Here is a 12822-nt window from a genome sequence, read left to right on the forward strand (position 1 = left end):
GGTAGAAGTTCTAGGAAGCAATTTTGATCTCAATTTAAAGACTGCCCAAATGAGTATTCCTTTCTGATAATAGGACACGTGTGTTAGTAAATAGCCGATCTTAGGACCGGAGGTAACATTTTCCTACCACTTAGGTATGTATGGAAGCAAATACATAGGAGTTTGAATACAGTATAGCTCTGACAATATATGTAAACTTATTAAATGAGCTATGCTTTCATATGCCTTGCCTTATTGAATCCTCAAAATAAACCTATGAATTTGATATATGTAACCTCGATTTGATAGATTAGGCCAACAGTGGTTAAGTTACTGGACCCAATATTGGTGGATACATAGAAGTATCACAGGTAGTTCATAGCACCAGTCATTTAATTTTCATGACAACTGTATATATGACTGACACCATTCTAGAGTGTAGATGAGGTGGGATATATGTCAAGACAACACAGAAAAGCGCATTCAATCCCAGAATTCTATTATGTTGGTTTCTAGAATTATGATATTTTCTCAAATAGACTTCGCCTGACTTCAAAATTCCTATATCTGAGATTCTACTATTAATGTTTCTTTCTAGATTTATTGATGCCAAGGCAATGACAAAACATCAGTTACAATCTTTTCCTAGGCTAAATTTGTTGATGCTTACTATATGCCAGGCTAAGTACTTAACATAAATGTGTCATTTAGCATGCTCACAACAACCCTTTAGAATTAGAACTGTTATTGTTATCGTGCTCATGAAGAAACTGAGGCACAGAGACTGGAGTAGCTTTCTGAAGGGCTATTAGTAAGAGCAGGGCTGAGAAACCAAACCAGATGTACTTAATTCCAGCATGTGCCATCTTAATGACTGTGTTATATGGTATTGTATACAGGGCTCTGACTTGTTCCAAGTAAGATAGATTCTAGGCTTATAATAATGATAAAAGTCTCACGGAGGAATGCATATGTGCATAAACATGACTGGCCAAGGATGATTAACAAACTCAAAATCAGTATTTTCATATACATTTTATCTGAGGCTAATACTACATTTAAAAAATATTAACTAGGGGTGCCTGGATGGCTCAGTCGGTTAAGTGTCTGACTCTTGGTTTTGGCTCAAATCATGATCTCACAGTTCATGGGGTTGAGCCTCACGTGGACAGTGAGTGCACTGACAGTGTTGAGCCTGCTTAAGATTCTCTCTCTCTCTCTCTCTCTCTCTCTCTCTCTCTCTCTCTCTCTGCCCCTCCCCCACTTGCACTGTCTCTGTCTCCGTCAAAATAAATAAACTTAAAAAACTTTTTTTAAATAAAAAAAAATACTAACCAGGGATTTCATATTTTGCATTGTTTAGAATTATTAGCACATGCCATATTAATAATAAACACATACAATTTTAAAATACTGCCATTCTGAAACATTTTGAAATATTTTGGTCCTGGACTGGAAATACTTGTTTTATATATATGTACATATACATACATGTATGTATATACGTATATACATATATATACATATATAATGTATATGCACAATGTATATGTATATAATGTATATGTATATATGTATATGCACATATATATGTATGTATGCATATATATACATGTATATATGTATATATATGTATAGTATGCATATATATGCATATGTATGTATATACATGTATATATATGTATGCACATATATACATACATATATATACATATATATAATTTTAAGACGCTCATTGGCCCGTAGGAAAAAACAAAATTAGACTGAAAATTTAGTCTTCTCATCCCAAACTCAACTAAAGATATGAAGCACAAGATCATTTGTTGTAAAAATAACTTAAAAGTCAGAACACAGCATACTTTTATGTGTAGTATTTAATATTGTGTGCTATACTTTAGTATTTGATTATGGACAATTAAGAGGGCCAGAGATAAAAAGAACACAGAGAAAGGCATTCAGACCTGAGGAGGGGAGACCGACAGAGGCACATAAACCAAGGGAAAACTGAGCAAGACATAAGCGCACAACGCCCGCAAAATGCACATGCCCACACCACATACAGCTACATCCCTAGGAAGGAGACACAGATAGAAGGATACTTGATGGGTATACAGCAAATGATTCATTAATGCGGAAGCAAGCCCAGGACATATATTTTCATTATTTTCTGTCCCCATTTTACAGCTTTCCAGTCTTTCAAAGTATGTGCTTTCAAGATTCCCAGAGCAATTCACTGACGTTTAGCAGCAGAGCAGGGGAAATTAAAGACAGGTTCACTTTCACTCGAAATGAACACAATCGTGTCACTATTATAAACAATCAGGTAAATGTACAAAACGAACATAAATGATCAGTTAGAACCATTTATTTAAATAACTAATTAGCCTGCAAATTGGATACTAGCCAGAATTCCTGATTTTACAGCTGTCCATTTTTAAAAATTTTTTATTGTTTATTTTTGAGAGAAAGAGAGACAGAGTGTGAGTAGGGGAGGGGCAGAGAAAGAGGGAGACACAGAATCCAAAGCAGGCTCTAGGTTCTAAGCTGTCAGCACAGAACCCGATGCAGGGCTTGAACCCACGAACTACACCGTGCAATCACGACTTGAGCTGAAGTCAGACACTTAACTGACTGAGCCACCCAGGTGCCCCACAACTGTCCATTTTTTCACCACGGAAAATGTAATGGATGCCACTGATCTCATGATCCTGCACTTTCAACTTTCAATTCATATCATAAGGACCCCAAAACTCTACCTCAGTGTACTTCAAAATCCATCCCAGAGCTTTTGCCCTTCTACCTGAATCAGACTAACTGAACCATATTTGCAATAGCTGGTGTCCACCGACCCCAAGGCTCCTCGGTACCTGTTGTCTGTCCAGGCGCATCCTCTTGGCGGCATTTCTGCTCTCACTCTCACAGGCTGAAGCCAAGATACTCTCTGCAACTGCTGAAGTCAGGTGGGAAGGAATAGGTCGAGACTAAAAAAAAAAAAAAAAAAAAAGAAAGAAAGAAAAAAAAGAGAGAGACATGAAAAATTATTAACAGACCCGTGCAATTCTCAGAAGAGCTCATAGGATGTGCAGGAGTATCCCTTTATTTCGACTAAATTAATTTTGATAAAAAGAGGAAATGGAAATTGCAAAGATGAAAAATGAAAGCTAGTTAGAGGTTAAAGCTATAGTTGCTACACAGATCCATCAGTCATTCCCAGACCTCCACATTCCCAAGTATTTCGTCTGGGCCATTACGCTGGAACTTGAACAGGCGGTGACAAAATGCTGACTGGGTTTTGCAAATAAAAGAAATGCCTTATAATTCTTTCAAAACACACAACAATGCACAACAAAACAAAAGCAAGTGACAAGGCTGAAACACAGCTGGAAAAATGGACACTCAGACCATGTCAATCTTAATATGAAATATGAGTATTTACAGTTGAAGTTGTGACACATTTGGTGTGACTAAAATCCTCTAAGAAAGCTTAAATACAAACCAAAAAGTCAGTCCTAGAACAATTTTGATATAATAAAAGTTTGATATTTTCATCTGAGCTGTATGTGTACCTACATGTTTTATTTATAAAATAGGAGTCGATATTATTTTTTTTTAATTTTTTTGTAACGTTTATTTATTTTTGGGACAGAGAGAGACAGAGCATGAACGGGGGAGGGGCAGAGAGAGAGAGGGAGACACAGAATCGGAAACAGGCTCCAGGCTCCGAGCCATCAGCCCAGAGCCTGACGCGGGGCTCGAACTCACGGACCGCGAGATCGTGACCTGGCTGAAGTCGGACGCTTAACCGACTGCGCCACCCAGGCGCCCCAGGAGTCGATATTATTAACTTAATAGATACATGTTGGAAATCCATCTTCTGTATAGTCCATGCAGAAATTAACCCCCCAACTAAGCTCGTAATTAACTTCAAATTGTTTGCAACTCTCCATATCATTTGTGATAATCAGAAAATTTTTCCATTTTCTTTTCCCCTAATTACGTGCAAAATCATCTAACTGAAAGATGAAGTGCTTAATGATATTGAACAGTTTTTTAATGAAGATAAGCAAATGACAGATAAGAAATAACATGACAATTTAGCCAGATAAGTTAGCCAAAGATGCAATTACAAAATAAAAATGCCCTTTGGGAAGTTAGCCTATATAATGACATGCCACCTTAGAGCTTCCAAAGGCTCAAATCTCAAATATGTATGGATGCCATTTATTAGAAGCCTCTGACCTAATAGATACCTTTTAATTTTTTTTAAGTGAATATGAGCATGCCTTTATGGCACTTGATTCATTTTGCTAAGTCTAGCATGTAAAATGTGCTTTAGCAAATTGACCCATAGGGTTTATATCTCAATATTATGGAACAGCTAAATTCAGACCATCAATGTTTTCACAGATATTCGTCAGTGGAATTTGTATAGTGTACGAAGAGACCAGGCTCTGACCTTGCGTGACCTAGGAAACAGTTTCTGTAGCTGCCTCAGCCGCCCTCCTCATGCTTCCACCTGCAAAGTCACCTCTATAGACAAAAGGTAAGAAAGGTACAGGGTACTGTGTCCACTGTGAACCCTGTGAGATGCCTGAAATGACACCTGGACAACTTTGATAATAAAGCGTTAGGATATCTGGAAATGCTATTTTTTTGCAAAAGAAAGAAAAGAGAGAGGCCCCTGAGGTGGCAGTTAAAAGCAGCAGATGCATTTTGAGAAGGAAATCAGAAAGCCAGAATTTGTGTAGGGAACAGAGAGGAGGGTCAAATCAGATAAATTAAAAAAAAAATAATAGTCATAAAGATGTAAATATAATTTAAAAAGTCATATTGCTCCTTTATTTCATTCGTACTTCCCTGAGTATGGATAAGATAATCTAGCTCAGAACCGAAAACATATTGAGCCACAAAATCAGTGTCTCATGAAAGGACACAACTCTGGCCACAGCTTGGCTCAAAACTATAATCTAAACCACACAGGAATTAGGTACACAATGTTGTTTTTCCTCAATTGAATTATTTGGAGGCAAAGATATTACAGAAAACAATGAGAATAGGAACATTCCATTATGGAAAAGGAAAAATTATTTGATTGTAGCTAACATTATTCAAATAGAAGTGACAGTTCACATCATTATAAACTACATTATTAGACCTTTCATCTGGTTCTAGGGACTGAATGAACACAATCTAAATAAAACATCAGCAACCTCTCTTTTCTTGATGTAATTATTGACAGACACATGAAATTCAGAGAGATGTATTTCTGCTCTTCATTATCTTTATTTCTATCAGGTATCTCCATTCAAAATTAGGAATATATAAAGCTGTGGAACTTTATTCAGCTGATTCGATTGTAGCAATAAACACACACCTTCTTAAACACATAAAGGTTTGTTGAACAGATAAAACAAAAGGTAAAATATCCCTGTAATTAAAATTAGCTTTTCTTTTCAAATTCTTTTTAATTTTTAAAATAAAATGGGAAATAACTTTCACTAGAACAGTAAAAGTGATTAGGCATGATAATCTATATAATTTCCTTTCAGAGAACATAACAGAGAAAGTTGGGTCTTTTCCAGATAAAGGAAATTGGTCTTCTTAGAAACGAGAATAATGTCCTGGCCGAGTGAGAGGCTAGATCATTTTTAAGGTCACTGGATAGCCTAATATTTCAAGATTTTGGAAAAAAAAATCAACTTCAAGATAAAGCAATCATGTACGCTTTCCTATTAAGTGCAAAAAAAATAAGTAGAAGCAAAGATATATGATAAACATTGCCAGTAGGTAAATGATATAATTTTGAAAATACAGTTGTTCTGAGCTTATTGTAGAATTAATAGCTTGGTAACTGTAAATAGCCATAGAAATCATTCAGTACAAGTTTCTTCTCTGAAGTTTGAAGAAACTGAAACCCAGATAAGTGATTTGCTAAAGGACAAGTTGACTAGATATAGAAACCAAGGTTCCTGTCTCCTAATTCTCAACCCTTCCATTGTCTAAATTCTGTTGTATACTTAGTACTTTTATGTAATTTATCATTAATGGAAAATATTGTAGAAAAAAATCCTTACACACACTCTGTTGAGTTCAATAAGCACACCAAAGACAACCCTTATATGTGTATATTACAGTCATGCTCATTGGAAAGAAAGGCAGAATGAATAAAATCTATATTACAGTTTAATATACATGTATTTTTCAAAGAATTTCCTATATCTTAAGTGAATAATAAAATATATACCCCTAAGTAGAAACCACTACCACCCTAATTTTAAGATAAATATAACACCTAACTCATACTGAGTGGTTGGGATGGGCAGACATAATATAAGAAGCTGAGATTCATTATCTAATTTAATTTTCCAAGCAACTCGTGAGAAAAATATTTATAATACTCCTATTGAGGAAAGATAAATTGAAGTTCTGAGAAATCGTATAACTTGCCTGAGATCACACAGCTATGTATGTGGAAATACCTGAATTCATATCTAAGTCTGATGATAAGTTGGGAATAATAGTTAATTCCTAGTAAAGAATTATTGCCAAAGTACACCGAAGGTCTCAGTAGCTTAAACAAAGTTAGAGATCTTAAATATTACACACTCCTACAGAGAAATCCATTTACAGCTAACTGTATTTTGCATTTAAGCAAAGAGTATATTAGGATCTCACTAAAATTCTTCTCTTAAAGAGACTGAAATTCTCCTAACGTATTTTCCTATTAATTCTTTAAAAACCTTTCTTCACTAATAGCACAAAAATAAGTTTCACTTATCTCAGTTCTGTCACATATTCTACACGGACGCAATATAAAGTCACACGATTTTCATGTTGGAGAAACCAGAAGTGCCAAGATATCACTGTATACGAAACAAGAAAACCTTAGTTTTGTGCCCAAAATGAGAATAGGGAGCCAGGCAGGGTTCTTTCTTTCCTGTGAGGCAATCTTAAAAATTCCCTTGGTTCTAATACTGATGAGCCAATAATGAATGCCAATGCTTTCACCACCCTCGGAGCTCCATTAGGCTGCGCTTGGATAGAAGATACTAAAATTGCAAGTCTTTTGCTTATTGTCCCTCCATAATTTGTTCTTTCATAATTTGTACTTTCATAAGTACTTCGCAACTCTGAAGTACTTATACCAAGATAGTAAGAAGGAAATTAATCATTTTTGCTCCTTTTCAAACTGATTTTATCATAAAGGAATTTAAAACTATTATTTACTGTGAGTTTTGAGAACTATCTTCACCAGAACTCTCCTTCACCACATTTGATGGTAGAGAGCTTACTCTAAAACTCCCGCATTCGTGTCTTCCTGGAAGGCAATTAGCAGAATGTGTTAAGGACCGTAGTCCTGGATTCCACCAGGGACAAGTGCTGTAATTTCTCTCTTACATTGGTAAGAGTGCCCATGAAACACAAAAGCCTCCATGTGATAACCTAAGGATATTTTTGACAAAAAAATGCATAGAATTCAATAGATAATTTATGAAAAACAACACTTCTCCTTTTGGTTAAACATAGCTCAGTAAATATACTGTTTGGTATCTAATAAGATTTTTAAATGATTCAAAAATATATATAACTATACTGTCTACATGATCTACACCTGGAATGAGATTTACCTATTTGTTACCCTAGAGAGGAGATCATGCTAACTACCCTCGCTAATTATCTCTTCGTAATTAACTGTCATGAGTTGAACTTTCCCTAGCACTGTTCTTATTGCAATAATTATCTATGACCAAATCAGTGGTTGTTTCATTAAACAGATGGCTAAACTGTCACATGGAACTTTTGGAGTTTAAAAAGTCACACTTTAATTGGGGACTTAAGATGTGATTGCTGTTGGCACAACATAAATGTGCCTTTCCTTATAGACACATGTAAAACTTAATACCACACCAACAAACTAGTCCACTTTTTGATCTCAAAACTATAAACTACACAATGTTAGTGTCCTCAGAACTTCTGCTGTACATTTAAGATGCTCCAGGTTTTTTTTTTTTTATAAAAAAGTAAAGATAAATCATGACTGGGGGCACCTGGGTGGCTCAGTCAGTTAAGCATCCAACTCTTGATTTTGGCTCAGGTCATGATCTCACAGTTCGTGGGTTCGGGCCCCATGTCAGGCTCTGTGCTGATAGTCCGGAGCTTGCTTGAGATTCTCTCTCTCCCTCTCTTTCCTTCCCCCACTTGCATAGACAAGAAATGTAAATTTAAGTTTAATAAACTTAAAAAAAATAAATCATGACTATAAGACTGTATTCATGGATTTATAGTACTTATTCGTGGCAAGGCTCACTAGCCTCCAGGGTTTAAGCATAACTAAATCAAGTATTAAATGAGACCAGATTTGGAGCAACTGTGATATCTACCCAAGATTTTATGTAGAATGAGCTCTTTCAAGATAATTAAAGCAAATGATACATTACTCAGAATTGACATAGGACCCTAAATTATTTTTCCTAATCTTGTTACTTTCTAGAATACATAATTTAAAAATTCTGCAGCTTAGATGATATGCATATTTTATCTCCCACCAAATGATATATCTATACCTAAAGGGATAATTGTTATAGGCTGTGTAGAAAGTTGTAGCTCCTAAGGGATCCCTTCAATTAATCAAGCAGCTTCATTTGTATCCATCAGTGGAATAAAGTAATAGTTTAGTGATGAAGTGACTGACTTGAATATTATTATGAAATCAGCTACTTGCAATCTGACCGCTTTTGCTTTTTAATCTCTCTGAGCCTCACTCATTCTGCTAGGTATCATTAATTCTATTTTTGCAAGTGGCAAAACCAAGGCTCATTCAGTAAGTTGTAAGAAAAATAATATCTAGATCATGGGCTAATTTTTGGAATTCCACGATGGTGTACATAAAGTCACTGATATATTCACTTATTCAACAAACATATCTAATAAGCACATTCTATATGTCAGAAAGTATGTCATGTTCAGGTATATAAACAGTATCAATACTGTCTCAGCCATCATAGTTTACAATCTAATATATGCCTAGCATGTAGGGTGTAATACACGTGCAATAGAATATGTTAATTACAGACTTGCAACCTTTTACCAGCAATTCTATAATGCTAATATTGTATACACTGAAAATTGTTTCAAAAACTTTGGGGAAGTTTGGCAGAAAAAAACTCATATGCCTTTTCCCTACTTTCTGGGAATATTCCGATCTTTTATGTCAGAAATACTAATATATTTGTATATGAGCTGCTTTCCCAGACTCTGTTGCAAGTGTTATGCAATAACTGGAGTATATACTCTATCATGTTCCCCAAATCTTAAAAGTTCTGAATTTGGACCACATATGATCCGAGGTTTCAGGTAAAGCTTGTGGATGTGGACTAAAAACACGATTCAATTGTTCTTACCTCATCCTAGATGGTTTTGCTGGACATTAGGAGAAAAGAGCCTCATTGACCTCACCCTGGCCATGACTATCATGAGAGCTCATCCATCCAAGAGATGGATATATGATCTAAATAGGACTAAAGTCCTTTCATGGGAAGGGTGACCTGGAGCTGGAAGACTGCTCTCGGATGCTAAGTAAGAAGAGGGGCTTAGAGCTGCTGATGGCAACATTTTCCAGCAGGTAGCAAGGACCTGAGAGGAAGAAGCCTGGTTGAGAAATAGGGGATCAGCAAGCCGCTGACGTCTGGCCCCATGGATCCAGCTATGTGTGAACCTTGGATGTTCCAGTTTGAGAAAATTCTCTTGACCTATTTAAAAGGAGTTTGAAAATGTATTTTCAACAAAAATGCTAATTAGTCTTCATCTAAGCTTTGACAACAATTATGAATTAATAGTATGCACTTTGGCCTTAATTTTAGAGCATCATTGGCCGTTAATAATGATCTTTCACAAATAAATGAGGATTTAATGTCACATTTAATACTCAGAAGCCCAGTTTGGCTAATCCCATCTGATAATACTTTTGATCAAGACCAGAAAAACTGAATTATCAACTAAAGTGACATTTTCATTTTTTTTAAATGTTTATTTATTTTTGAGAGACAGAGAGAGACAGAGTGTGAGCAGGGGAGGGGCAGAGAGAGAGAGAAATACACAGAATCTGAAGAGGCTCCAGGCTCTGAGCTGTCAGCACAGAGCCCGATGCAGGGTTCAAACTCACAAGCTGTGAGATCATGACCTGAGCCGAAGTCGGACGCTTAACCCACTGAGCCACCCAGGCGCCCCGACATATTTTCATTTTTAACTAAGTGACTACTTGAAATATCCACTAGGAAACATCCTTTAATTCTGAAAACAACTGACTAGATATGCTTATGATTGTTGCCGATCATGGCATCTTTGGCCCTAATAGCTTATTTGTGAAACCTAAAACTGCATACAAAATCTATTCACTTGGTTAATGTCACTACCTGTTCACACAAACTGCCAAATAGATGAAAATATTTTCTAAAATAGGATTTCAAGAGTTAAAAAGAGTTAAAATTAAATGTAACTTTTTTTCTTCAGGGATATATTTTTTCCCTATTAGATTTTCAGTCAGCAATCACTTTTTTAATTTTTTTAATTTTTTACTTTCTAATTTACATCCAAGTTAGCTGGCATATAGTACAATAATGATTTCAGGAGTAGAGTCCAGTGATTCATCCCCTACATATAACACCCAGTGCTCATCCCAACAAGTGTCCTTAATGCCCCTTGCCCGTTTAGCCCATCTCCCCACCCACAACCCCTAGAGCAACCCTCAGTTTGTTCTCTGTATTTAAGAGTCTCTTATGTTTTGTTCCTCTCTCTGTTTTTATATTCCCTTCCCTTATGTTCAGCTCTTTTGTATTCTAAATTCCACATATGAGTGAAGTCATATGATATTTGTCTTTGTCTGACTAATTTCACTTAGTATAATATCCTCTAGTTCTATCCACGTTGTTCCAAATGGCAAGATTTCATTCTTTTTGACTGCTGAGTAATAATCCATTGTATATAAGCACTTTTAAAACTGAAATGGCCAACTACGGAAGACTGTGAAACACATAGCACACGATAAAAATGAGCTTATCTCCTAACTAATTTCTACCACAAAGGAACACATTAGTCAATGTCCATTCATTCATCTTTCACTTGACAATTTCAATTCAGTTGAATTGAACAGGAACTGAGCAGCTTTCCTGAGCAATTAACTGTACTCTAGGTAAGACATTGTAGGTGATACAGACACGAACAGGTTAAGCAGCATAATACTCAAGGAACATGACTTCTTGTAAGGGAGCTAAGGCCCATATATAAATAACAGCAATATGAGACAGGAGCAAACTACAAAAGATGTACCACAAAGTACAATTTGCACACAGAAGAGAGAGAGATTGAAGGCTGCTTTTAGTGAGAAGTGAGCGCTGTCTAGATAGAGACATTTGATTTAGTCTTCCAAATAGTTCAAAAGATTGAGATAGTGAGGGTGTTCCAGTAAAGCCAGCCATGGCACACAATTTCAGATTAGACTGCATTTTATCATGTTCCTTGGATACCAGGTACTATGCGAGGTGGGAGTTTTTCCATTTGTTATTTCCAGTGACCAAGTGATGTTGGTTTTCATGTGCAAAATAAATGCTATTTGCTTCTGTTTTTCCCATGAGGAAACTGAAACTTACTTATACAAGGTCCACCGGCAATAACTGGTAAAGGAGGGCTAAGAACCAAGACCCTCTGGCTTTAAAAATCAAGGTTTTTTGTTTGTTTGTTTGTTTTTTCAGATTTTCTCACCAATGGTGCTAATTTTCCACTGTTTCCTTCAGGGCACAGCTTCCTTCTGCTTGGAGGACATTTCAGCTTTTTCATAGACAGCCTGTAAGTGGTAACCTTGGTCACTGAAGTGGTGCTTTGTTTTTCACTCTGGAAGTACAGTTTAGCTGGGCTTTGATTTGTGAATTAAAACTAGTTTCTCTAAAAAAAAAAAAAATCGAGACTTTTTGTCCTTGGTCCCTTACAGACGGTCTTCTGGCATCTATTTTGAAGACAAGACGTGTGTCCATTCTGCTTTTATGTTTCAGATAATCTCTTGTTTCTTCATAGTGACCTTAAAGAATTTCTTGAGACTGCTGTACTTTCACTAGGATCCACACAGGTACAGATTTGTTTCTGTTTCTACTGCTCAGCACGGGTCTATTTCCCTGCTCTTAGGACTCACTGGTTTACTCAATTCTATAAAATTCTCCCTTCTCATCTGTTTGAATTGTTGTCCTTATTCTAATTTCTCTTCTAGAGTGCCTATTAGATCTATCTTTATCATTCTATTCTCCACCTTAACTCCTTTTTCCTATTTCTCTTCTCTTTTTCTGTAATTTCCCCTTGATAGAGGAGTAGCTCTTTCAGAGACCCAGTTTTTTTTTATATAATTCTCAGTTCATGTTCCTGTCTAGTTGCAAACTAAAATACACATCTCCTGAACTTAAGTGGGCATTCAGACTACAACCCTGACCTGTTTTGGCCTACATTCACTTTTTCTATCTTCCTGGTCTGTTACCCTACCAAATTAAAGACTTACAATTATGGCTATGAGTTTTCTATCAGTTTCATAGCCTGAAATTTTCCTTTTCTTTCTTTTGATCTTATCTGGTTATTTAAAAGGTTGTTATATTTTACTTAGTATCTGTGTATTTGTAGAGGGAAGGTGGGTGGGCTCTATGCGGGGTACTCCATAAGGCTTAGGTCAACATTTTGCTAAAAGATCCAGTGCTAAGTAACTCTGACAACTATGTTGGCTATATTCCTTACCCTCTATTTACTCGTCAATCTTAATATATCTAGTCAATAATGAGAGAATAGCACCCATAGTTCCTAAGTAAGGAA

The 12822-nt window shown here is 36.0% G+C and overlaps 1 protein-coding gene across 10 annotated transcripts in view; it reads right to left on the reverse strand.

Annotated features, from left to right (window-relative positions):
- NOL4 (nucleolar protein 4) overlaps positions 1-12822 on the reverse strand; it is a 426082-nt gene that overhangs the window by 106638 nt on the left and 306622 nt on the right. For all 10 annotated transcript variants that reach the window (XM_003995114.6, XM_003995112.6, XM_045042058.1 and 7 more), the window contains one exon: positions 2847-2960. In XM_003995114.6, the coding sequence (XP_003995163.2) occupies positions 2847-2960 (114 nt within the window). The remainder of the gene's footprint in view (positions 1-2846; positions 2961-12822) is intronic.

This window comes from Felis catus, chromosome D3 (genome assembly GCF_018350175.1).
Source record: "Felis catus isolate Fca126 chromosome D3, F.catus_Fca126_mat1.0, whole genome shotgun sequence".
Lineage (NCBI taxonomy): Eukaryota > Metazoa > Chordata > Mammalia > Carnivora > Felidae > Felis > Felis catus.